This window comes from Neodiprion lecontei, chromosome 3 (genome assembly GCF_021901455.1).
Source record: "Neodiprion lecontei isolate iyNeoLeco1 chromosome 3, iyNeoLeco1.1, whole genome shotgun sequence".
Lineage (NCBI taxonomy): Eukaryota > Metazoa > Arthropoda > Insecta > Hymenoptera > Diprionidae > Neodiprion > Neodiprion lecontei.
Genome location: NC_060262.1, coordinates 8,040,530 through 8,068,072, shown reverse-complemented (window position 1 = coordinate 8,068,072; position 27,543 = coordinate 8,040,530). Strand labels below are relative to the sequence as shown.

General features: G+C 33.9%; 2 protein-coding genes across 9 annotated transcripts; one reads left to right on the top strand and one right to left on the bottom strand.

The window, feature by feature from the left end:
- Nucleotides 1–852: 852 nt before the first annotated feature.
- LOC107217514 (stimulator of interferon genes protein) lies at nucleotides 853–10,862 on the top strand. 5 transcript variants are annotated; one of them, XM_046734615.1, is made up of 11 exons: nucleotides 853–969; nucleotides 1,984–2,378; nucleotides 2,898–3,009; nucleotides 3,571–3,627; nucleotides 3,778–3,968; nucleotides 5,398–5,508; nucleotides 5,653–5,785; nucleotides 6,169–6,311; nucleotides 8,122–8,302; nucleotides 8,423–8,536; nucleotides 8,720–10,862. In XM_046734615.1, exons 2-11 carry the CDS (start codon nucleotides 2,346–2,348, stop codon nucleotides 8,812–8,814), a joined length of 1,170 nt encoding a protein of 389 aa, XP_046590571.1. In that variant the 5' UTR covers nucleotides 853–969; nucleotides 1,984–2,345; the 3' UTR covers nucleotides 8,815–10,862. The 5 variants fall into 5 exon arrangements, with proteins under 5 accessions (XP_046590571.1, XP_046590570.1, XP_015510560.2 ...); XM_046734614.1 differs by lacking the exon at nucleotides 853–969 and adding an exon at nucleotides 1,345–1,526; XM_015655074.2 differs by lacking the exon at nucleotides 853–969 and having other exon boundaries at nucleotides 1,972–2,158; nucleotides 2,275–2,378.
- LOC107217515 (macoilin-1) lies at nucleotides 9,973–26,931 on the bottom strand. 4 transcript variants are annotated; one of them, XM_046734613.1, is made up of 13 exons: nucleotides 26,443–26,928; nucleotides 25,822–25,963; nucleotides 25,366–25,492; nucleotides 25,159–25,288; nucleotides 24,073–24,139; nucleotides 23,762–23,975; nucleotides 22,983–23,241; nucleotides 22,323–22,592; nucleotides 21,451–21,627; nucleotides 20,921–21,196; nucleotides 20,182–20,375; nucleotides 19,561–19,713; nucleotides 9,973–16,634 (listed from the first exon to the last, which is right to left on the bottom strand). In XM_046734613.1, exons 1-13 carry the CDS (start codon nucleotides 26,520–26,522, stop codon nucleotides 16,576–16,578), a joined length of 2,148 nt encoding a protein of 715 aa, XP_046590569.1. In that variant the 5' UTR covers nucleotides 26,523–26,928; the 3' UTR covers nucleotides 9,973–16,575. The 4 variants fall into 4 exon arrangements, with proteins under 4 accessions (XP_046590569.1, XP_046590567.1, XP_046590566.1 ...); XM_046734611.1 differs by having other exon boundaries at nucleotides 9,973–19,713; nucleotides 21,451–21,609; nucleotides 26,443–26,931; XM_046734610.1 differs by having other exon boundaries at nucleotides 9,973–19,713; nucleotides 26,443–26,930.
- Nucleotides 26,932–27,543: the final 612 nt, after the last annotated feature.

The window sequence follows — 27,543 nt, the reverse complement described above, 5'->3', positions numbered from 1 at the left end:
TGTCCCAATTGAAAAGACGCATTACGTTTCCAGCTGACCTAATGGTTCAATTGGAAAATGTAGCCTACAAAAGTTGTATGGTTCAGAGGGGGACGCATGAAGAATTTTTTTCCCGGCGGTCCAGCATCATAGCCGGTGACGCTGTAGAGGATGGACCAGTTTTTTTTTAAATGGAATCATACATTTTTCTTCAATTAAAATATTCCTTATTCAAAAATGTGCAACTTTCTTGGGAATTTTTTTTTTCATAACATGAATAGTTCGTGAGATACGACAAAAAATCAAATTCTGCAATACACGAGGAGATTGAGTCTTCCGCGCCCCGTACGTCCTTGTCGTGTTATGAAAAGATAAGACACAGAAGATTGTTATTGTGTCGTGTTATAAGAAGGTCAGATAGGACGCAACACAAATGCATGCACACACACACGGCGCGCGGAAGACTCAATCTTCTTGTGTATTGCAGAATTTGATTTTTTGCTGTCTCACAAATTATTCATATTATGAAAAAAAATTCCTGAGAAAGTTGCATATTTTCGTATAAGGAATATTTTAATTGAAACAAAAATGTATGAATCCATTTTAAAGAACTCGTCCATCCTCTACAGCATCACCAGTTATGATGCTGGACCGCAGGAAAAAAGTTCTTTATGTTGCCCCCTCTAAACTATACAACTTTTGTAGAACAAATTTTCCAATTGAACCATTAGGTTAACTGGAAACGTAATGCCTCTTTTCAATTAGGACACCCTGTTTATCTTCAGTTGACCTAGTCTAACAATTATAGGAATCTTAATTTAAATTCCTTTCCCGGGGCTTGAGGTACGAATTTCTATTCGTCAAGGCAACACGAATCACGGTCCAATCTACGGACTTACGAAGAGCCAATCAAAAAACTAATCGTAACAAGGCCAAACAGTAACGACATGTGTTCATGGTGACGACCGTGACGACATCTGAAAACGCCAAGTATGTACGATTATTTATCTCACTCACGGACTATCTCACTGAATTAGGCGGTATTATCCAACGTTGCCCGGAGTGTCGCGGAGAAAGATAGAAAATTACGAGGATTCTGTCTTTCTCAGATACACGTTTTTAATTGGCAACGAAAGAGATGGAGTTGGGAGGACTTCATCTCTCTTTCACTAATGGGAGCACATTTCTTTGTTCAACATTTGCGTGGGGACAGAGTGGCAACACGTGTTTTGTACACCGTGCGCGTTCCAGTATTACTATATTTCAGTGATTTATATATCTATTCATATATATATAGTTTATGATGTATATTTGAAAGAATTACTATGCATTTTATACTTCCGTTGTCACATGCACTGTGATATACGTAGAATTTAGATTCTAATTAATTTACATACAGCTGATACGTTTAATTCTCTGTCTTCTTGATTACAATTTCACAATTCAAGTTTAATTTCAATTTTACATTGGAAGTATATAAATATAGTGACGACGTAAGCGAGTGTGATCAGTCGCGAAACAGTGTTGGTTGATTCAATACAAGTATGGTACGAAGTATAGTACGAGATGCATTGTAAACTGCAAGCAAAATCGCCTGCCGCCCGAACCACTCAATTATAACATAACCGTCTTGAAGTGATATTTTAGTTCAATGGCGTGAATGTTGCGAACTTCTTCCATTGAACAGTTAACATGCTACACGACCTTATCCTGTTGAGAGTGCGCATGAGTAACTTGAATTGAATATAGTAAATGGCTTTCGATTATTATGACTTGCACATCGAATGTGTACAGATTACATTATTATCAACAATGTCCATTCTAGACGGGTAACGTCGTTTGTTTAGTCCTATTCACGTTACAGACGGATTTTAAAAATTCGCAGTCAGCTGTCGTCAATGCAGACTAATGTTTACGACAAAAATTTAGCTTCTGTCAAGATCACAGAGATGATGTTCAGTACGTTATGCTTACACCCCATATATGTTTATTTGCCATTTTTAGTAAGTCACAAGCATGCACACATGGAAAGCTGATACACATATGTATGCAACAGAGTAGTAGCGACGTGCCGGCAAGTCTGCATCAAAGTGTAACTACGCACAGAACCGGGAGTGGAACTTGCGACTGCTTACGATTCTCGGTAAATCTGCGGAACGCGACGAACCTCCAGCAGAAGGTGTGATTATAATATATATTGTGTATGCAATGATTGGGTTAAGTTACAAATAGTATTCCGTTAAAGTACGCCAGTCTCCTTCTGGACATACACTGACCATCCAATGAAATCGACAGATATTCAGCGTTACTCTGAATGAACCAGCGAAAAAAAGCAGCTCTGTTACACTTACTTTTTACAACTAAAAATGGCGAGTGCGATTGATTGTAACGAACTACAGGCAAGTTGAATTTATTGTTAATTAACAAGTATCCAGTTTTCATTCTGGTGATTCGAATAGAAATGTTTTAAAAATTTTCAGTAAGTTTAGGCATGTGAGTTGGTTAGCGAGCCAGTAAGTGAACCAGAATTAGTTGCAATCACAGTGTTTTTATGGATGTAGAAAATTAGAAAATCTCTTGAAACCTATTATTAAAAACAAAAGAACTTTATTATTTTTTCCCCTAGAGATAAGAAGGGTCTCAATTTATTTTTATTTTTTTTATTTTCATTCCCTTGTGTTGAAATTTCTGGTAAACTTTTTTGATTATTAAGTTTATCGCAAATATTTTTAATCACATTGATTACGTTTTTGCCATTTCATAGTATATGTATATGTTTCTCTTGTTAGTGAGAACGGTAGACTAGAAATTTGGAAAACACAAGTCTGGTGAGACATAATATTTTTTCAAATTACGGTTGGAAAAAAGTTAGTCTGAAACCAAATAAAAATGTTTATTTCTGTGTTTTTAATCACTAGGTAGTCAAGGAATTAAGAGGAGGGGGGCTTTTGTACCCTAAAAACATACCTGGAGATCGTGGTAATACTGCCCTGATTACACAGATTATATTAACCATTCTACTTATGATGTGTAAGTGTGAAATTTATAAAACTAAATTAAGCTTTTGATCAACAATTACTTCTAAATAGTCTACTTTCATTTATATTTAATTGAACAGGGTGGTGACCGACCAAGAAAATCGGGAATAGTCAGGAAATTTCATCTATTGGGAAAAGTCAGGGAAAAGTCAGGGAATTATGATGGATCATAGGAAAAAACATACTTTCTTTATAAATCGTTTTCAAACTTCAACTATGCTTAATTAATTCAGTTAAGTTAATTTTCGGAAATGTTATTGTTCAATTTCTAATTATTTGTGTAATACGATGCAACACCGTGTGTTTTTTAGATCCGAATTTATATATTCAGGATGCACAACTTCTGAAGCTTTTGGTCATAAAATCTGCCCAACATTATCTAAGTTTCATAGGAAAAAGTCAGGGAATTCTGCATTTTTTTTATGGGAAAAGTCAGGGAATTTTATTTGAGCAAAATGTTTTCCACCCTGTTGAATAATTCTATTTTATTATGCATATTAATTCACATGACTCTTCATTAGAATTATATGCGATGTAATGTCCTTTTTTTCAGTATGTGCTTACTATGCATCAAGGAACCGAGATTTAAATGATTACATTAAATACTGTGGTTAGTATAAGATGTAATGTTGATATAATCAGAAGTTTTCAGTAACTCTATGTAACTTATGGATTCAGATTATAATCCAATATTTATTTTTTACTCAAATTTACTCAATGTATATAATCTAAATTGACAAATGTATATTTTTTTTTCAAGTTTACTGCACTGCAAGTAACGTAATTTTGATCTCATTGTGCAATTTCTTGATGAGAATCACGAATCTTTTCGAAGAGTTACGTCATGTCCATGCAAGATATGATGACAAAATCTTGAAAGTCTTCGCAGTTGCGCTGGAATACAACACATTATGTATAATTATCATCGCAGTGTGCATCTCGAGTTTGATTGTACGTAGTAATATTAAAGTAATGGATAATACATGGCTTAGTTTGAATTGTCTTTTCAAATTCAGAACAATATACGTTGTTTATAAAATAACTTAAGGGTATAAAGTATAGAGTGAATTATGAGTCTGTGAGCTAGCTTTTGGTGTTCATTACTTATACTGAACACACTTTCAACATGCTCCAATTATTACTAATTTAATGTTCTTGTTCGAACATAGAATTTCATTTTATGTCCTACTATCTTATCAGAGTTTAGTAATGTTACAGCAATCGACTGCTAAATTTTCTTTAAAAATACGACTTTCGTGTACTTTTGTCTCATTGTCAGCATTGCAATTATAGTAAGACCTGAAAATCTACCATTCATTTCGTTATAGGGCTATTCCGCATCAACCGGATCAGTCGTCTCTCAGATATTTTTTTAATTTGGCATGTGGATTGTGTAGGGGGAGTTAGATTTTTGTGCCAAAGCACGAATCTCATAATGCAAAATTCGATTTTTTATTAACAATAACAAATTAGACTCCCATTTTTTTCAAAAATTCGTAAGTGAAGTTTCAGGAATGTGTTTTTCACCGTTTTTTTATTACAGAGATTCAAAATAACGGTTACACACCATGAGAGTGCACATAAATGATAATAATTACATAACTTGCTACTTATTTTAAAATAAAAACACATTCTTGAAACTTCACTTATTGCTTTGAGCAAGTCTTGTGAAGGTACAGTAGTTTTTTCAGATTCTCCAATCATGTCCTACATCGTGAAAATGACTAAAGTAACGCTGCGACGCCACCGCGGGGTAGCGGTGGACGGCAACCGGCCGCCCGCCATTACGTAGAGACTCGGTGCGCCGCAATTTCATGCGCATCGACACCTTTAATGATTTTTTACTCGAAAACGAAGAAAAACACCCCTCTGGAATTAATTCACAGGTTGTAGTACAGTTCAAGGAACATGTCAGAATTTTAAAAAAATTTTTTGATCGTGTCCGTCACTGTTTTAAAAATCTTTGAAAAATTAATTGTTAAATAAACAATTGATAACAACTTTTTTTTTACCATTTCGTATTTTTTTTTAATTTTATGGAGCTTTCCGCGTAATTTGAAAAAAAAAATATATTGTATCTAATTTTTTGCCAAAGTTATGAATTTTTGAAAAAAATGGGAGTCTAATTCGTTATTGTTAATAAAAAATCGAATTTTGCATTGTGAGATTCGCGCTTTGGCACAAAAATCTAACTCCTCCCACACGATCCACATGCCAAATTAAAAAAATATCTGAGAGATGACTGATCCGGTTGACGCGGAATAGCCCTATATCAGAAAAATTACTTCCAATAAAGAGGTGGAGAACAGAGATTTTTTTAAATGATTTACAGTTGTCTAAGATTTCCACAGTTCTCTCTATTCTTCATTAAATTTTATAGGCTATGATAATGGCAGTCAAAAATCCGATCATGTTTCTTTGGAGCCACGGTCCAGAACCGTACATCTGCTCATTGCTTTCTTCAATGATCATACTCCGCCTGATTAATATTGTAAGTATTTGAGAAATAGTGCGCAAGGAATTACGACTTTTGGTAGAAACTCCATAACCATATTTTTACGTCTTTTCACTGCAGATGTACCTCATATGAATCAATATCTTCACAACGTCTATCACATTTTATCCCTGATTTCAGGACGAAAGTAGACTAGATACAGTTTTGAAAGTTTCACAAATGAAAGGTTTGGATTATGGAAGCAGTATGGCATACAGCTACTTCTACGGATACTTGAACATCGTTCTTCCTTCAGTTGGGGATGAGAAGAAAGGTCAAAAATACGTAGTTAATTTGAATTTAACGTACCATGGTTTTAAGACAAGACTGTTAGTAAGCCTGTTATCTCAATTTTTTTTTTTTTTTACTATCACTGACATATTTCCAGGATTCACTAAGCCTAATCCAATAACCTTTTCCATATTTTACGATTTCTAAAACAGATCTATAGTGCGATATCTTTCACTTATAGTTTGACGGTTTGAATTTTGTTTAGCTCAATGTAGTATGAAGCTCTAAAAATAACCAAATCTCATCGATGGCTAGGATAAAAATTCGTTTCAAGACTTTTTTCTCATGGCTTCGTTGCTGTTACGCTGAAATTTTATGGTTTTCACAAGCTGATAATAATTTTTCCAATTTTAAATTTGTCATTAGGCTTATATGAGAACATCAAGGTATATGAAAGTCAAAATGGAGTGGAGGTACCAGTGAAAAAACTTTTCATTCTAATTCCTACCTCGCTTCACATTCCTCCAAATCTTGAAGAAGCTAGCTACTACTGGATGGAAAGTGCAAAGGTATTCATGAAGGCTTAAACCTTCTTTAATTTGAAATAATACACCTAAACAAGATACTTTGAAGATAGAAACTAGTAGCATTTTATGGGGGTGTCCTATCCTTGCTCTTATTGAATATACATAGCTGATAGAACGTGAAAATATTCGATAAAATTCATCACATGCAGACAATATTGATTGAGATTTTGTTATCTTCGTGGTGATAATAGTAGGCGAGCCTGTAACCAAAATCGTGTTTCATCGCAACAAGGATAAAACTAGGTAGAATCAATAATTTAGATGATCCTAGACAGGACTAGGGGGGTAGTAATCATCAGAAATCTTGCAAGGTCGCACAGGGTGATGTAAAAAAAAAACCAGATCATATTGCGACGATATGTCTGATATTGAAAATGTATGTAGATTTTATTAAATTAGTACTGAAAATAGTGTTTTCAGATATTTTGTGTCATGCGTTTGACGTGCGCGCATTTTCAAGAATGTCGTAAAACTTAGCTGACTCGTATGATAGCAATTAACTTCAAATTTGTTTCAAATATTTTGTATGGCTAACGAAATTACCAAAATACTGTTTTCGGACATTTTTAATCTTGCCTATAATACTCTGATAGAGCCCGTGCAATACTCAATTTGTCTGATATCGGTTTATTTTACATCTGGGCAACTTATTTTATCATGTCTAACAGTTTTCAGACGATTTGCGATAATATCAACTCGTTCAATTTTATTACATTTTTGAAATGCTTTCAAAATGTCCAGCAAATAGATTTTTTTTCTGGAAATTAATTATTTCGCATCAATTGACTTAAATTTACTTAAAAATATGATTTTCAGACACAATGCTATATATGGGGCATTCCACGCCAATTGGACCTGGGTTTTACACTTGACCTCTCAGATTTGGCGCGCGATTTTTTCTATGATTTTTCTCACTTTGAAAAGTACTCCGTTTTTTTTTTTTGTTTTTTTTCCACTCAATTTGAATTCTCTACAATTTTAAGAAACTATTTTATTGACCGGCCAAAATTAAAAATTTTTAAAAATTCCGAAAAATCCTGTGTCAGATATCAAAATTGTTAAGGTTGGAGCCGGAGTGGGCCGATTTTCCCCTCTTACTGGTTTCAAGCTCTTTCCGAAAAAAAAAAATGTTAAAAAAAATTAGAAGCGGAAGTAATTTTATTATGGATGGTTGCTGAAACATTTTTATATGTCACATTGGATATTTGAAAATTTTTTCAGATTTTTTGTAAGATTTTTTTTTCTTCATTTTGCCAATAAAAAAAAAATGCAAATGTAAAACGATTCGAAAGTTCTAGCATTTTTAATGAAAAAAAATTTTTTTGCATGTTATTTAAATGGGAAATTTCAAATGGCCAGCGACATTTTTTAAAATTGAGCTAAAAATTTTTCCAAACGGGAGGATTTATTTCTCAGTAATTAAGTCCTTTTAAGACCATAGATTTGATAGGTTAGTTTTTTTTGCTCACCCTAATATATATATATTTTTTTTTATCAGAACTGGTTTTCTGGCCAGGTGCAACGTGCCATTCTTGACATACAATCCGTAAATCAGACTTTTTTATATGATAGAATTGGCTAAATTTTACGACATTTTTGAAAATGTGCTCAGAGCAAACGAAAAACGTAAAATTTTAGAAAATCACATTTTTGGGCTTAGAATCATCTAAACTATCAATTCGATGTAGTTTTACATTTGGTGCGATAAGAAAAAATGTGGGCTCTCGCACTATAAGGATATCTCAACACCATTCTGACTATATATAACTGGCATGTATTGATACTATTCCAGAAACTCGAATCGGTTGTTAAACATCGAGCCGGTGTAGTTCATCGCACGTATCACAATAGTGTCTACAAGATCCATCCAAGGGGACAAAGAGGAAACGATAGTAAGGTATATGTGATAACTGAAGGTGCAACTCCTTTGCTGACGTTTTACGAAGTTCTGGAACATTCTGACAAGGATTCGTGTAAGTTATGTCTAACTTTAAAACTATTGAATCACAAGTTCATTTCAATACCTGAAACGACATGGTGCTTGTTTTGTCACATTGCTACATACCAATTGTATGTTTTGATTTGTGTTATAGCCTCTTATAAGGAATACAAGAAAGAAATTGCGGGATCTTTTTATAGAACTCTGCGGCACATCATTAGAAGTAAACCGGAATGCCGCGATTTGTGTGAATTGATTTATTACGAAGGTAAATTTTTATTTGGTCGGCTAATGTGCCATTCACTTCAAATCTAGCAACGTCTACGTGTCTATAGATGATACTCATAAATTGCATGTGATTGGCCAATCTTAATTACAACTCCAGGTTCTTGCAAGTAAAACATTGACTACCAAAATAAGATAATTGAAAATAAACTGAATCTCATTACAGATTATGATTCTGATGGCAAAAAAGTGAACATTGCGGAGATCCTGCTTGAGAAAATCGAAGAACAGATTTCTCTAGCTTCATATTATGGCCAGTAAAAAGGAAATTAAGAATACCTAATGTTGTCTTATGGTAGAACTTTATCCCACGATAATACTACCATGAAAGAATTTTTGACAAGCCGTAAGGGAAAAATATAATGACAAAGTAAAGTTTCTAGGAACCCTGACATTGGCGCACCAACAGTTATATCGATGTTAAATGAAGTGTGATCATACAAAAGATGCCAAAAAACATACATGATACATACAGATGTAAGGTATATCCATTTTATAAAGAGTTCCTTTAATGCAGTTTAAAATTTTTAATTAAAATACCTACTTGAAACAAAAGTAGGGAAAATTTAAGTCTAATCGTAATCGTGTTTTAAGAAGCTTCTAATCATGCTACACATTTATGACATATTGTTTATCTATAGATTTTTTATACCTTAACCTAAGTTTTTAAAGAAAAGGAACTATTCCAACAAATATATTTATTGCTAATTTTGAATATCATAATACCAATTTATTAGAGTTCTATTATGTCTAACCAGTACCAAAACCGATTAAATCATGACATGTTCAGCTTGAACACATTTTTGAAATTAAGTAAAGTTAGCTGAGTATATTTAAAAATTGTAATTAACTGTGATTTGACCTCGTGCCAGATGCACTTTGCACTTATTTTTAAGCGAATTTACGTCCAATACATCATATGCGTTCAAAATTGGGCGGTTTCCTTCTGTTTTAAAGTTTAACTGTGCTTCAATGACACTGTAATGTCGAATGTGATAGAATATATAATATCCGATGTTAAAATGTACTGTAAAGGTTTGATTTAAGTATACCTTTATAGTAGTGAAGCGAAAACCAATTATACGGATCTGAAAATTAACATTTGCCCACCCACTTACCGTTGAGTTTATACTGTAATTTCGACTGCAGGAAGAAGACTTACGCATTCATAACAAAAACCGTTTCATCCCGAATAACTAACATAAATCTGGATTATTCACACAGATACGCATCCAGCCAAATAAATATTGTTTTTGACAGATTGAAGTACTTTGAATCAAAATATATACGATATTACATAAATTTCGTCTGTGGCTCCTTTCTTCTGTGAGGAAATCGAAACAACAGCGGAAAAGAGGCCTTAAATCGGTTGAACTTGAATCAAGAGTCAATAAATCCGTTTCCATTTTTTCGCACCTGTATGTGCACATAACTTTGTGGACTGATTGTGAATTCCCAAGTATGATTTAGCTGTTATTTTCTTTGGTGTAAAATAACATTTGAATGACTTCTTATACGTCCCAAAGTTTGAATCCACGAATTAAATGTTATAAAAAATAATGTTTTGCTCAATATCGCGAATATAAAATTGTTGAACGTTATGTCACACCACACATTTTTATCAAAGGAACAATTTTTATGTTAAATATTCGTTAGTCAACTTTTCACTTCCGAAAATTTATTTCGCGGAAATCACTTTGCACATTGGGTACTTGCATACGTGTAGGGGCAAAATGAAACTGGTATGAGTGGCTCATTATACGAACTGTTTGTCTGTTCGAAACATAACTTTGGTAGGGCAATTGTTAAAATTTGGAAAGGTGCGTTGAAAGTAGTTTCATGACTTTTGTTATGGAGTCACGATGTTGGCAACTATCGTATTTAGCTTGAAATTTAGTTTTGATATGATATCACTGCTTTGTTATACCTTAAGCATAAACCGAACAGGTATAATACTGTAAATATGTAGGGATATGTCTTAACTAACAGTTTGTTCGATTTTTCACTTCAGAATGACTAAGAGTAACCCAAGTAAAAAGTATAACATTTTCTACAATAAATCTGATAGAAGTTATAAACATTTATTTGAAACCAGTGCTCTGAGTTATTCCGAATCACTGAACTGACAAATCAAACTAAAGATCTACAAATCATATTCTGTGTATAAAGACGTAATTCAATTAGATAATAACTACTATTACTAAAAAGTGTAATTTTTTATGCAATGATATTTTCCCTTGAGGATGAATTTGGAAATGATTTATTTCTCGTTATACTCTATTACTATTAATTACAAACTTGGAATTATATTCTTCCTGGTGTTTTTTTCATTTACCTTTCAACTGGGGCGATTGTAATTAGTCGAATTCAGTTTCCGCTGTTTTTTAATTATTTTTATTTCACTTCGAATGACTTTTTGACATACATAGAGAGCAGAACAACTCCAAACGTTGAAAAAAATGTGTAGTTATGCTTATCTCAAGCATGAATAACATTTTTTTATTTACGTTTTTTTTTTTTTGTATCCTTTTTTTCACTTCAATTTTCATTTACGTACAATTTATTCTGCAAGTTATTACAGAATAATGATGTAGATGCATGTATTTATTTGAGGGTACATATCATGTCATCGCTACATACCTATTTTCTTTTTTCTTTCTATTATTTTTGTTATCTTTCGTTTTGTCCCATGACTTATACTTCATATTTATACCAAGAAACATTCGGGCAAGAGTCTTTGTTTTCAGCCAAGGTACACATTACCCTGGCGATTTTAAGTGCGTTATAAAATAGTATTACATAAGGTAAGTTTAACGTTCCTCACCCAGTCTACAAATACAGATGTTAGATGTAATTGCAGGGCTCATAGTACGTCACTTTTCTCACTTTTAATCAATTTTTTCCACTTTTTTCTTACCATCCAGCAAAAAGTAACTTTTTTCAACTATACCATAATGATCTAGATTTTTTTTTCTTATGTTTTGGTACTTATATTCTCTCTTTATTGGGATGGGGCGAAAATGTAAAATTTGTCAAAATCGATATGGCTGGGTGTGGAAATTTTGTGGGTACGCGTGTAAGTACAGAAAGTTCATTGCTGCACTCCAAAAGTAAAGATCTTCAGCTCTGGAAAAAATATTAAAGTTTTGGTGTTATCTACCAATCCAAAATACATGGTTTTTTCACACTTATACACATATGCACAATTATTATGTTCACTTCTTGGCATCAAATTGGAATATTCTGAACTGAACTGGAATACATGTCATTCTCGTTAATCATATATTATTGAAAAACATATAAAAAATTTTTTGCATAGTTTTACTGTTTAGAAATAAAATCATTCTTTTTTCACATCCAGGCTTGGAACCGTAATAGGCAGAGTTATTTTATTTATTTGTTTATTTTTTTTCAATTTTTTCACTACTTGTTTCTAATTTCCACTTTTTTCTGGTTGGTTCAATATAATACTTTTGTACACTCATTGGCAAGAACCGTAATTTGAACCATCCCGAAAGTATTTGTACGGATTAGAAAATTGGGAAAGAACTATTTTTCCATTCACGCTTTTCCAAGAAACTGGTGAATCTCAAATATGCTCTTCTTTGAACAAAGTCATGAATAGTTCACTACTTGAATTTTTCGAGTAGATTCCTGTTACTTGGGCACTGACTGACTAACTAACTTACTGACGGACTGACTGACTTAGTGACTTAGTCAGTGCCCGAGTGATTTTCAAGTAGCGAATCACCCTCTACGAAGAAGAGCATATTTGAGATTCACCAATTTCTTGGAAAAGCCTGAATCGAGAAATAATTCTTTCCCAATTCTCTAATCTGTAAAAATACTTTCCTGATGGTTCAAAAAACAAAATGACACCAATTCCATTTCGGTTCAGAATGTCCCAATTTGATGCAAAGATGTGAACATAATCATCATGCATGTGTGAATAAGTATGGAAAAAGCATGAATTTTGAATCGGACTATAACACCAAAACTTTAAATCTTTTTCCGTAGCTGAAGATCTTAACTTTCAGGCTGCGGCAAAGAAAATTCTGTACTTACACGCATATCCATAACTTTCTTACAATCGGCCCTTTCGATTTACAAAAATTTTACATTCTCACTCCACCTTGACGAACAGGCACTCGGTATAATAGATGTGAACCATGTACTCCGAAATTGAATGTATAAATTTTCCGAAACATGTCACTTTTTAATCACTTTATTGTCACTAAATGATCACTTTTATCACTTTTTCTGGTCACGGAGACCACTATGAGCCCTGTAATTGGATCAACTTGCCACCACATTTCTAGTTACTCATTCGAATCGCATTGCAATCGCATTGCTTGCAGTTTTTTTTCTTCTTCTGTTATTCTCAATTTCGTACTATGTTGTGTTTATCATATACCATCGCAACCAAGTGTTAAACACTAACTATATATGCAACAACATCTAGGACCCATTCCTCATGTCAGATTATGTTGCATGGGATTTGAATAATAATAATAATAACAACAATAATTTCCAAATCATCCATACTCTTTCGGATATGTCCCTATAAGCGACCAGCTTGTACGGAATGAGGGAAGAATAAATTAGTAACCATTATTATGCGGCTGCATCCATCTTAGAATGTTCAATAGAATTAAAAGAATTGAATTGAATATAATGCTAAAACGTTTTGTAAAAAATGTATCTCTACATGACTATAGTCTCCAACAATATTAACAAATTACAAGAAACTCAAATCAGCTTAGATCTGAAAAGTAACTAATTGTAAATAAAAATAAAATAAACTCCGGCGAACACTTAATTGGAAAAAAAAGAAGAACGAGAAAGACAATCGTGTTTCGATAATTATTTTCGTAGATCAGGAAAAATGTTTCTCTTGTTTGTGTTAAGTCAACAAGTATTGGCTCACTCAGCTGACGATCCACTAGAATAAGAATATGTGCAAGTAGTCTCGTGTGATAAGCAATATGTATCTTATTCCCATATTTACGTGCTCGCATCATGTGTAATTCATGAAAGAGTGAGGGAGTCAGATGGGGCAGCTTACAACAAGAGCTGAATGGTGCTACGAACATGTAAGATTAATCGTTACCTTGATTGACAAATTATGGTTATCAGAAAGTTTTTTGTTTTTGGTTTATGCACGGATGCTATAGTGTTTTATTGACATGCAATCACTTTATTTGTCAATATATCGTTTCATTATAGAAGCATTACACACCCTAGGGTCAGGATTGATTAAACATTAACATCAAGACCATCCACATATAACAACAAATGCTGAATGCGAATTAACTCTGTGCAAACAATATTTGATATAACTTTGTTTTTCATTTGTTTGTTTATTTTTATTTTAATCGATTTTGGTATTCCTTTGCGACGCAAGTTTCAAATATTTCGCCAGTATGTATTATCTATTTACCATTCATTGTTCGTTTCCAATATATCAAATTAAATACTAACAATTTCAATCATAATAACAGTTGTACTAAATTTTCACAATCATTTCAAATTTAATGGCGTTTTACAGCAATTCTTTTTTTTTTTTATACACATTACATATCAATTTAGCATAAGTTTTGTAAATAACGAAAAATTGATCAGTACCAAACTGCACGACGTGTGTGAGAAACATATGTGAATATAAAATTCGTTACAAACAATTTATTAGAAATAATTGCCGAATTAACAATATTGAAGGAAGATTAAGAGATTTTAATAATAGATATGTATGCTGATATTGGGTACCGATCAATATTCAATTATCAACCAGAAAAGTATAATAAAAACAAAAAATAAATTATTATTCCTTTGAAACAGTGGCATTCTGCAGTATATATAACAAAATAAGTTTGCAATATTTTCGCGATGTATGTCTTATTTGTTTTCTTTTAAACTTTTACATATTTTGTACTTTCATGTTTTTATCGAAATGTCATATTTTTTTTTTTTTTATTTCGTTTTTTTGTTTCTTCTTCTAAATTATTATTACTATCATCGTTATTTTTTTCCTCTCGACTGCCCGACGTTATTTTTCTAGTTTTATTTAATAATGTTATCCTTCCAAGAATAAGGAGGTACATCGCAAACATTACTATGTAATAGATATATTCAGGGCACTGGAGAGAGAAAGAGAGAGAGAGAGAGAGAGAGAGAAAAAGAGAGAGAAAAAAGAAAAAGATGTTTCTACACACACCGTACTATAATAATAAGAGGGTGGTATACAATATAAAATTGTACGTTATCGGTAGCCGTGAATCAATTGTCCGTACCTACACGTTGTACGCAGCAGGTATGGTACATAAGTTATAATTACAAAAATTCAATAAAAACTACAAACTTTGTGCAATCTGTACCTGGATGATCGTATTATCACGATGGTTTACAGTACGAGTTTTCAATTTTTGTTTTCGAAACTTCTTTCCTCAAATAAGAGACATTTTCAATTTATGCAAATTATTTCAAAAACTTGTTGTATATATATATTAATTAAAGTGTCACTACGTGCACTGTTGATCGCATGACAATAAAGTTAGTAGGATGTGTAGGGCATTTGCAACAGGCACAGATAGTGACCGTGCTGTGAGATCAATGCTGTTGTAAAGCAGCAGCAGCAGCAGCAGCAGGAGCAGCAGCAGCAGCTAGCAAATTAATTATCTTAAACTTAAACTCTAATTAAAAAGTATAAGTGAGTAAGTAAGTTAAGTAAGTACGTAATTAAATGTTGGAAGCGCATTAAAATTTTAGTCAGTATAATGACAAAAACATATTATCACACGATTTCTTTTTAAATATCAACATCAATTAATTAACACAGTCAGGCATAAAGAAATTTGTCAACACTTGTTTTATCCTTTACTACTACCACTACCACTACTATTATTATTATTATTATCATTATTATTACATTTTTTGTCGAACTAAAAAACAAATCATTAAAGTTAGAGCCTAGCAAATGAAATAATATTACATATCATTTTCATATGTCCGGAAGGAGTTGCTTAAACTTATAAGCTCGCGTTGTGCTATCTTATTCAAATCGTGGAAGGGAACGGTGATCGGAATCACCGTGAACCAAAATTAAAAAAAAAGAAACAAGAAGAAAAGATAAAGAATGAAAATAAAAATAATCAAATAATGATAAATTAAGTACTTGTGATATATATCATAAGAAAAATTACAATTATTAAGACACGTTAAGGATAAGATTACTGACTGGATTCGGAGTGATATATTATCAGTTCAATTCTCTGCGTGTTGTAACTAGGACAAATTATTTTTTACGACACAAGTGATGATAATAATAATGTAGTATTTAGGTACATTGTTGCGATCCTTGTAAATCCTGTGTTGGAGGGGAAGATACGTATCTGTATTTTACATATCATCAACTAAGTATAACAATTACTGTAATTAAATAATAAAATTGAATCGTTTGTTTCATTATTTCTATATAACGCGCCCCTTGTGCAGAGACAATTTCTGCTGACAATGAGTTAAGTTCCAAAGTAAACTAAAAATTTTCTCACTTCAAGTATATTTAAGTCATATACGTATAGTATATGTACATATACATATATGCCTTTGCATGTAACTCAGAAACTTACATGTATTACGTTACATACATATTAGGAAAGATTATTCCCGAATCGGATTAGAAATTAATATTAACAACCTTTTCTTGCGGTACGTTACTATGCCGTGCAAATGCCCAAGTGTTTCATTAACACTTTTTTAAATTTGTTTTTTCATCAAATTCCTATGTATATACATGAGGGTAATAATACCGCTGGACAATGAATAATAGATACATATCAAACTATTAAAATAGGCATCTGGATTTCACCATTTGGCAATAATTAATTTATGGATGTAACGATCGGTATTATAAAGAGAGCATCAAGGCTCGGTAATAGCTTCTTTGAAGTTTCCTCAAGACTTGATTCGCTCTAATCAACTCTGGTCCGACAGTGAAAGGGAAGCGTAGCACTAAGCATGACGTAACTAAGCGTGAAAGGAGGTTTCTGGCTCAGGCCTAACGTAAGTTGACCAATTGTAACGATCTGTACAAATGTGAACACAAATTTTAATACACCTTTCTAAGTAAACACATCATTTATTAAATATGGTAATAGAAACTTTGTAATCATGTTTATCAAGAGGCAAAATTTCACAAGACATTCTACAGTGAATAACATGAAACTATATCGCTAACGTGAATCGCATTGGTAGCTCCTTAAAAAGTGAATATTAGTAAATCAAATAGGAACAAAGATCATTCGAAATTCTAATGGTTGTTATTTCCTCAGTTTTGATAGTTCATTAGCTTCCTGTAACCCACCGAAGTTTCCAAACTTTTACGTTTTCACAGGGAACACCAAATCTATCAGCAGGGCTGGTAGTGGCTACGCCATTTTCAAACAATTACAAATTTATTAACTATTTATTTAGAAGAAAAACCAAACCGACGAAATATCTTGTATTTTAATCATAAGTATAAAAAACGAACTACCCTGAGTCTTGCTTGCTTTTGAAGCTATCTCAGCATGACAGGAGAGATTATATATTTTTGTTACCGATTTTGGTTAATGAATCAATTAGTGCAAGTAAAACTTCAAAGGATGTCATATCTTATAAAAATTATTCAGTTTTTCTGTTTACTGCGTAGCTACACTTTTATCAGTGGACCGGACGCATTTCCGCATATTCTGATGAGTCATATTCGCCTGAATGAAGATTTTCATGCATGTATATTTATTGAGAGCAAATAGTGATGGTGTTATTTCTAAATAAAGCTGAAAGTAACGCAAAAAACTTTTCATCTAGGTATACACAAGCTAAGTGTGAGTTTTTTGTTTATACAATTGTTATAACAGACGTTGTTTAATGGTTCTGAGAAAAGGACAAGCTTTGTAAGGAAAGGTATTTCAAGATTTTCAAATTCCCGACGCCTTCTAATCAGTGGAAAGAAATATTCAAGTGCCCCTGCACCTCTATAATCAACAAAATTTTAATATTTTACATTCCTCACATACTCAATAACATTACCAATATGTGATAAATTAGGATGAAATTATTGTTACAACGCCAACCTTTAAATAAACCGGTGAAAAATTTATACATCACTCAACTTTTAAAGTTTAGCGTAACTTGGACTAAATTTGTCACTTGATTGTTCATGAAAAAAAGTGACGAATATTGATCCGTTACCAGCCCTGTACTGGCATTTTTTTTTTTTTTTTTTTTTACAACTGTTAGAATTACTTGAACCAAACCAACATCATCGGCGAATAAAACGATTGGAATTTAAGATGGGGTCAACTGAAATAAACATTCAACAAACGAAAATTTGTGTCCACAACGGTATGTATAGTAAATCCTCCCGACAATACTTTTCGCTGTTTAAACAATAAATAATTAATAAATTAAATGTCATGAGAGTGCTTTATATATACAAGTGAGATAATGTGTATACATGGCGATGATGGGTGCTATGATATATCCAAACTGGCTTCCCATTTCGAAGTAAAGTATCATCAAACAAAAAAGTTACATTTTCAACGTTTTGACATTAGTTTTAAAGAAAACAATTTCGAACCCCGCTGTGCAAATAAAAAATCAACACGACACCAATGTACAATTTGTGAAACCATCAACAGAAAACCAAGACTGTTGCCTTTAAAGTTTTAATTTACCTAGTTTACTAATTTTTTCTAGTCGCGTCCGCCTGAAATTTCATTAAATTCTCCGTAGCCAGAACGATAGTTGAACCTTACTCTTTCAAGAAATCAGATACCGACCCAATTATAGAGTTTCATATTGTGCAATCTAAAGAGTTCTGCCCAAGGACAAAAAAGAACAAATTTCAGTGCCCCGTTCGTTTAATTTTACCGTTTACTGGTCAAACCTCATCATTGAATGCTTTAAATAGGTAGCAATAAATTGCACTTTATTTTGTATGGTTTTTTTTATACCTTCATCTTTGTGGTTGCAATCAATGATCATGTGATTTTACTGGCTTATTATACTGATGACAATAAATACAATTTTAGGGTGGACTAGTTTCAGGTTACGACTTAAATGAGGGTCAACGTTCTCACGAGTCATTATAAGATTATGAATACGCTGTGCGAAGGTTGCGAAAAAGTTTTCAAAGCAATATTTCTACTTCGCCGTTGGTACTGCCGCCTTAAGTTTACTTTTTCATTTGATCATTCTCATAGTGTTATTATGGTTATTCAAAAATGATTGGATTCACGGAATTTGATGACTCGATTTGTTTACGCTACAAATTTCACTCTCTTTCAAATTGGAATTTGTTATGATTTAAAAAATATATAGCAGTCTTTACGTTACAGATGAATGGACTAAATCGCAATTTATCTCGATAATTAGGTAATCCTTTTAATAACAAACTTCGGAACAGCGTATGTAAGCAGTGCGGATATAAAACGCCAATTCATTCAGGTAAGTTCCGTTCCAAATGTCACGCGTACAGTTACGTCGTGTTGACAACGATCTGATGGTCTGTACAAATCATGTTTCAGGATAACTTCGCAAATAAAAAAAAATTGAGGTTTAGAGCTCGACTTCGATTGCATAAGACTAAAAAAAAAAAAAAAAAAAAAAAAAAATTACAATTTCGAATAAGTAATTTACATTTTGCATAAGAAATTGAATAACAGAGAAAATGCCAATATCCTTTGTTCGAACAATTGAGAAATAACATGTAAATTGAAATATTCATTTCTATATAGGAAAAAATTTGTTTCAGCTGAATTTAACCTGAAACATGTTTGACGTTGGGTGGTCAAGTTTATTATTGGACTCTGGCTTTGTGGGGGCTATGATTTTGAAGTCGAACAAGAGGACCTCAAGCCTCTGTGGACGCGACCAAAGAACCTTTCGGCGTATATGCGGTAGCGTTTGGATCCAGATTGGATACGGTGCATCCCGGAAAGGGATTTTCATTCCCGCGTATTTTATTACCTCCAACTCGTACTTCGTTATTCAAACGAAGCTTCGACGTGGCCGAACTTGGCGCTGGACCCGGACCGAATGAATCTTGAGGCATAACTGCCAAATCTTGTGCAATCTTGGCTTTCAACGTCTCGATTTCCTTCTCCTGTGTTCTTATCAAACCTGAAAAAGAGAAAAATCGTGTAATCACCATGGCGATTTTATTTTCAGGATGTATACTGCAATGGAGAATTTAGATTTCAGGACTATTCCAGGAGTCTCCAGGACAATTCATTGAAAAATTCTAGAACTCTAATTTCGATTTCTTATGAGTTTTTAGAATAGGATGAGGTGGTTAGGAGTTGATTAAAAAAAATGTATACAACTGTAGATGTTAAGCACATGCTCTGGAGGCCTGATGAATTATACTTTCCATAAGAAAGCCGTGTATTACCAATGAAATATGACAGTTTTCAATTAAAACTGTATCGTACCAAATTTTTTAGGATGAATCGAATTAGTCCAGCACTTTTCCAGGACTTAAGGAGCAATTTTTGTATTCCAGGATAATTCCAGAATTTAAAGATATTTAAGAAGCAGTAGACAACCTGTATTCTGCTTTGCAAAATGAATCGATGTGTAATTACTCACTCTCTCTGATTTCCAGCTGACGCTTTGCTTCCCCAAGGGCTGAGAAAAGGTCGAGTTTGATTCGTGTTTCGGCGCTGAGACTATTTTCTAGATGAGCATTCTTATCCTGCAGGGCACTAAATGCTCCAAGCAGGATTTCAGTCTCACCATGGCTTTCCTTACATCGTGAAACATCCTTCTCAATTGATGCGTACCTTTGATTAAAAATTATCAAGGAAAATTATAATCCTACAGTAGTTTTTAGAGTTTTTAAATATTTCGTTTGGAATCAAACTTCAAGATAATACCGAAAGTACGTTACGTGGTACCTAAACCAGCTATTTATAACTTCTCTTGCAGTTAAATAACAAAAAAATTAAAATTAGGTACAACACGCTGAATTCATCTCAAATCAAGAATTTTGAGAAATGTGCGTCACGCATTGCATGTCAAATATCAGAAAAAAACCACATTTATTTTGGGTAAGGAAGAACATACTTCAGTCACAAGCAATTATGGAATATGATGTACGCTGGCCCGCTTGATTTCAAATGGATTCAACCAACTGAAAATTAGGTGTTACGAAAAATCATATTATGAATATGTATTATGCCTCTTATTACGGCAAAATTGCTATTCAATTCACGTTATCTAAATTTTCTGGTAACACATACTAAAATTAAGTCCTAGAAAAAACGAATTTTCAAAAAGAACATGTCAATTTTTCAACATCCAATAGGTCATATCTACTGCAGCGTACCGTTCTTCTTTTGCTTTGAGTTCTCGACGCAGGCTCTTCAGTTCCTGTTCCATTTGTGCTCTTCGGGATTTACAAGCGTCAGTGCACTCTTGCCTTACAGGTGGCGGCGGCGGCGGAATGGAACTTCGAGCTTCCTCTGCCACACGGCGTGCCCGTCTTTCTGCAGCTAAAGATGCCTCACAGGTACTCCGCTGCCTTCTCTCTTCTGTTATTCGTCTTTCCAAAGACGACATGGTCTGTTTGTCTAATTGACGCGCTGTTACCAGCCCGTGTAGTCTGACAATATCAAATCATTAAAAATTATAATGTATAACTGGAACTGATATATGTCTTAAAAACATTCAGTAATATATTACACTGAAGAGGTTTATGTTTTTTTCAAGTATAAAACTATGGAATAAATTGCAGAACTTTACAGAAGAAATACCAGGATTTGAAATTTAATTTTGAAGTGAGTTTGCTTTAGCTATTTTGAATTTTTTTTTACATAACGAAAGTAAAAGGGCTGTACGTAGATTTGTCACCCTTACTTATTCTGCAGCTGATCGTTATCGTGCTGCAGCTGCTGAATGTCACCTTTGGCTTGTCGCTCCCCAGTGACTAGCGCACTGATTTGCAAACGCAACTCCTGTTCAACTTGCCGACTTGACTGGAGGTCTGATTTTAGTCTTTTGATGTCAGCCTCGAGCCTGCGACACACCAGTAACCTATTTCATTGGCAATAAATTAAAATCGTATAGTAATAAAAATAGCAAGAAGATTCTTGCCTTTATAAAATTTTTGAGGTATCCTGATTTATACGCTATTTAAGACACCGCTGACCTGGCTTGTAAATATATATTTCGTGATGTTATAAGCACTCACAGCGCTTTTGGACATTCAACGTTGAACTAAGGCCACTGATTTCATTGGCCTGTTCTGTTAGATTCGACCAATGAAATCACTTACAAGTCGACGTAGACTTCTTGTGGATCATGAGCACGATCATGAGCAGGCTCCTGTCATCTGAAAATTTCTTTGTCGAACTGTGCCATATTTATGTAAAGCTAATGGATGAAATAAGTTTTCCCAAATTACGCGGGTGTTTTTATGTAACTTTAAATGTCTATTGGAAGGGTAAGAGATTCTGAAATCGTAGAAGCAGTGAATATTCAAGTCGGTGATTGTAATTGGCATAATAAACATTATCGGTGATCTACGTCAGCAATGACGGAGTTAGGGACATTAACTTTTATTCAAGCTACGATTTAAAAATTTTCCTAATAGGAGCCGCACCTCCATTCTCGCACAGTTCGATGAAGAAATTTCCCTGCTTCTGAAGTCACGAAATATATATATGAGACATCAGATCAGCAGCACCTTAACTACCAAACACAAAGAATTCCAAAGTATGGTCACAAACCTCTGACAATATTCATCTTGCTGTTTTTGTTGCTCTGCTACTGTTTCGACTGTTGATTTAGCTTGTCGGCCTTTTCGCTCTCGTTGACCATTTACTGTCGTCGAAGAGTCTCGGCTTTCTTTAACATTATTCCACTTTCCTCCGGCAGATCCATTTGACTGTATTTTAACAGAGGTGTGCGCAGAACCTCCCCCTTTCACTGATTTATCCTTTTCTACTTCGTTTACGTCAAAATCGTTCACAGAGCTGAATTTCAGAACAGAGACTCGTCTGAGAAAAGAGGCAATTCTAAAAATTGCTTTCGTTTCCTTAAAACGCTTTTACTTTGAGATTTTACATTGCACAATAAATATACACAGCATTTGACCAATATACTATTCATATGAAATCTGTGAAAAATGAATGCCGTTTTTATTTTAACAGTATTTTTCAGCACAGCATTAAATAAGAAATTAATTAGTACTTTGTGACGTTATTAGATTAAAAAAGAATAACAAAACTAGAATAGCTCTTTCATTGTAAATTTCTGAACATTTAGAGGAAAGTTTCGTTGCAATTGTTTGTTTAAATATCCTGCACAAATCCTAGCGTTGATTCTCATGTTTCAAACTGCGCAGATATGATGAAATTTGGATTAACCAGAATGATGATTTCGCTTACCCAACCCTCTCAATAAATTGTAGGTCGTTGTGAGGCACTGTGGTTCCATTACTGTGTGCAAACTTCTTATCACTTTTGTCATTCTGTGAAACGTTTGTTGCATTCTGTTTGTTTTGTTGCTCGTCCTGTTTGTTATCCCCTTTGTCAAGTGACTTTCTGTGGCTGTTTTTGGTGGCATTTTGTGCTTGTGACGCGCTGTGCGTGCCACTGTGTACTCCACCATTTTGCATGCTCGATTCTGTAGTCACGCTACAACCACCTGTGAACAAATTCGACATAATTCAATAGATTTTAAGAAATGAAAAGAGGCAAGGTAAAACACTTCTATTATTTAAGAGATATGAAAATTATCACTGTCAATTAAAGGTAATGTGCAACTCGTGCTTTAAATTATTATTTGATATTACGCAGGACGAAAAATACCAATGATAACTGGAGAGTAATCTCAATTTTTATCACATGGTAGTTTATTATTTCGATAGTTCAATTTCTTCGGCGCTTTTATTACCGATTCACCATTACTAAAATATTCATAAAACCTCTCAATACTACGTTTGCTAAATGAAATTCTTCAAAGTTGCTTGTAGAATTGAAAAGAGACTAAGACTGGTGTAAGTTTCTGAACTCCAAATCTTCACAAGTAAACACAAATTTAGGGAAAATGTGAGAATCCTTTTTATAGTTGGTACAATGGTATGAAAATATGGATTATATCAAAGATGGTAAAGATAAGAAATTAGTCCAGTTAGCATAGAATTCCCGATATATATGCAAACTACCTCTACTCTTCTCAGGACTTGTGTTGTACTGTGGATTGTGCCTGTGCAACTGTGACTTTGTGTGTTGCTCCTGAGGGGCAGAGGCTAACTGTGTTTGCAATTGAGCCTGTGGCTGAAGCTGCTGCATAGTTGCAGCCTGCTGTTCGACGGGCAGCGCTTGCTGTAGCAGCTGAAGGTAAAACTCGTTTTCCTTAGCTACGTCTTTTTGTTTTCTCTGAAACGGTGAGATGGTAAATTATCTTCCGTTCCTATCATGCTATATATTTTTTTTGCAATGGGTAGAAAACGAAAAAACAGTAAATTCACATCACCTGTCTCATTCTGTAGCCCACGTAGCTTTTGAAACCAAAGCCTAATGTCACTACAGGATAGCCAATGCTGAAAGTGATAAAAACTTGATTAAAATCAGCAGATTTGAATAATTAAAACCACATTCTTAGGAACAAGTTGCTTTTTTCTTTTTTAAGCAGGATGAGTTATTCACGTATATAACTATTAACCGTTCATTTTGAAGGATTTTTTTTTTTCGTCTTTCAATATCTGTTCTGGATAGTAAGTAGCTAATTGATTAGTTTGGCTAAAGTGATACTGTCCAACCTTAAAAGTACACTCGGTATTCCATGGTCTTTGAATCGATCTCACTAATGTATTTAATTTTCTTTTCTCACAATTCCGATATTTACTTTAAAAATTAAACTATCAATAATTCTGACCAGAAGTATAAAAGAGATTAGCTACCACTTGTCTTATCAGTAAAGGGGTAATTTTTCGAGAATTAATTTAAAGGGAAGTATTACGTGAACTGGTCCTACTACAGTAGTTTACTGGTCTATTGGAATATAATTGTTTGAAAGCTGTATTGCAACGAAACTAAAAGTAATTAGCATAAGGTAAAAACTATGTTGTTTCACAAAAATGTTTTAAATCTTTTAGAAATATTCTAAACTGATCGCGTTTTACAGTACAGCAAAAATACGTAGAGTGTAATTTAATCCAAGAATAACAATGTTAACAGTACAAAAATTGTAAAAATTAACTGAGCTTTGGTATCTGCCTTCCTATTAACTTTATTCACTTATGAAAGGCGAAGTGGGATCCTTTTCAATAAAGTAGATGGACCATTTAATAATGAGCATAAAATTCGAATGGAATGATGCAATAAGATAAATCTACATAGAAGTATAATTAATGTAATATAATGTATGTGCCGGTGGTTTCAAACCAAATTTGATTACCAGAAGTAAAAATATAATATATTTCCCAACATGCCAAAACTACTAACGTCTGCCACAACATAGCTACTCGAAAGTTGTGAAGTAAATTATTTCTTTTCACATCGTAACTTGGATGTCAATACATAAGTTACCGTATTAAAGTTAATTAATTGAGATAAATACCAATGAGCAGCAAAGGGCCTACAGAGATCCAGATGAAACGGCATGTGGCGCAGATCACGTAACCGTACTGCTGCTTCTATGTAGAGGAACAGGAGCCACAGCATCACCGTTGGCAGGCAAACACCTTTATCTAAATAGTAATTTTATATGTTACAATGGTGCTAATTCATTAGTTTATACTGTAAGTAAGTAAATGGATTGACATACCTGTATGCCAGACGTATTGAACCCAAACATATGTGCTAGCGGCAAAGAAGAGCCAATGCACAGGGATGAAGAAGAAGCAAATCATATCTGACGTTAGGGCGATGCAAATAAAAAACACGGAGAAGGCCTGTGAAGCAAAAAAACGTTAGTTCATAAGACCTGTTAATCTTCCATTAAAAGTTAGAAAATCTCTGAATTCAAGGCTGTATTGTATTAATTAATATTTTTGTGTTACAATTTATCAAACAATGCATAAATTGCATGTAAAAAAAATCGAATTGTAGTCTGAAAACAAGCGCGCTATAACCAATAACTGTTGTAGTAAAAGATTCATTGAAATATTCAGAATCCTTACGAATCGAGCAATAGGTTTGTAGATACATTCAAAAACGATAACAAGATTGAAGGATGAAAAAAAACGCTAGTTAATATTATCGTTATTGCCGAGGTACTTACCAAGCCTTGGTATTTGAAAGAATCGTAAACACTTCGAAGGAGAAGCCAGAACGGCCAGAGGAATTCAAATCTGAACTCTAGAATGAAATCTGCCAATATCACCATCGCCCATAGCAGCAGAAACTTCAAGTAAAGCAGCGTACTGTAATAGTAAAATAAAAAACCTCAAGCGATGCGAGCTCATTTTTTGATCCCTGTATTCTTAGTCTATTTGAAGTTTTTTGAACCGTAGAAAGAGAAAATTTGGTACAGATTTGGATAAAACCACAAAAATGGAGATAAAATTATTGAAATATGAAAATTTGTTTTCTTCTATATGTTTTAATGTGATCTTGCGTTTCTGCTGTCCTAATCTATACGCAATTTTAACCAGGGAGAACGTCAAGCAGGACTGGTGGTGAAAATATCTGTTTTGTTTTTTTCCCTCCGGTAATTGGAAATTCTTAAATCGTGGTGAAAGAGTAGGTCTGGGGGCGAAAGATTGCGGGGATCAAGTAAATTGGTACAACGGGGTGAAGGGATGAGTGAAAAATAAACCTCGATATATATGATGAGGTTTTTGGTTATTTTTAAGATCAGCCATTGTGATGCACACATATGGCGACCAGCAGGAACGTTTACCTTCCGTAAATTCCTTCCGTAATTTTGTTTCGTTTCAAGGGCCTCCGAAGCTTGCCGCACTCGGCATTTCTTCTCTTCATATTCCCCGACACTTTCACCACTATGATACAAACTTATTTACCTTGTCAACAGAAGGAAAATGTGTTAAATCCTTCGTAAATACGTATTCCTATGAACCTTCCTAACTCTATCAATCTCTTTTGTTGTCATTCGTCTGTGGATAGATTATTCGAGGGCTCGCAGCGGCACGTCGTGCGTCTGATTGGTCCATCCCGAGACATGGCGGTTAATCAACTTTTAACGATGTTCGTTAACAAAATCTTACTATTATTTTTCAAACAATTTAAACACGTGCCATCATCCTAACGCGCTCATTTCTCTTCGCTTAAAAACTATTCCGGGTTCAAGCCTTTATCGATCGCAGACGTCATGGACACATCATACTTGTGTATACATCCACCAACCATCGAGGTAACGAAAAGTAACGAGAAGTGTGCTGACATCGGTCGGTCGACCTTGTGCCACGAACTAGACATGTGCAAAGATTGCCAACCTTGAACACTTTCTGCCGATACGAAATTCCTTTTTTATCGTTCGAGTACTGTCGACGTTACCCCGTTTTAAAAATTCTATGACATCTTCGTACGTCGACTGCCGATGATCTTCAGTCAACTCTTGATATTACATTGTTTTTTTATATATTTTTTTTAACGTTTTAAAAATATTCGGAACTATTCATCACTCGGAAAGAAGGAAGTCTTTTAAATGTCTAAGGCTAAGATTTCATGGGTAGCAAACAGTAGCAGCAGCAATTGACTGGAAGTTACTAGCAAGTTATTACTGCTTAAAGTTCATTCATCCGAACAGCAGGGGCTCTATTGTCGAGTTAAGGACCTCGTGCGAGATGTCTAAAATATCGAATGCGATATATGTAACTGTATTCTTGATCTTCGGTTAAGTATTCGTGTACGATAATTATCGTCCATCGTGTATCGACTGAGGCCGTGTTCGAAAATTGACTGACAGTACTGTCAGCAATCTTTTATCTCTTTTGCGCTGCCGAGTTCATGGTCAGCTCTGTCTCTGTTCTAGGGAATTTTT

Bases quoted from the DNA above. Each gene is read 5' to 3' on its own strand.
- LOC107217514 (XM_046734615.1), top strand. From the start codon at position 2,346: ATGGCGAGTGCGATTGATTGTAACGAACTACAG. The intron at 3,628-3,777 runs GTTAGTATAAGA...TTTTTTTTCAAG, and splicing joins TGATTACATTAAATACTGTG to TTTACTGCACTGCAAGTAAC. The intron at 3,969-5,397 runs GTACGTAGTAAT...TAAATTTTATAG, and splicing joins TGTGCATCTCGAGTTTGATT to GCTATGATAATGGCAGTCAA.
- LOC107217515 (XM_046734610.1), bottom strand. From the start codon at position 26,522: ATGAAGAGAAGAAATGCCGAGTGCGGCAAGCTTCGGAGGCCCTTGAAA. The intron at 25,964-26,442 runs GTAAACGTTCCT...TTACTATTACAG, and splicing joins ACGGAAGGAATTTACGGAAG to TACGCTGCTTTACTTGAAGT. The intron at 25,493-25,821 runs GTAAGTACCTCG...TTTGCTTCACAG, and splicing joins CTTTCAAATACCAAGGCTTG to GCCTTCTCCGTGTTTTTTAT.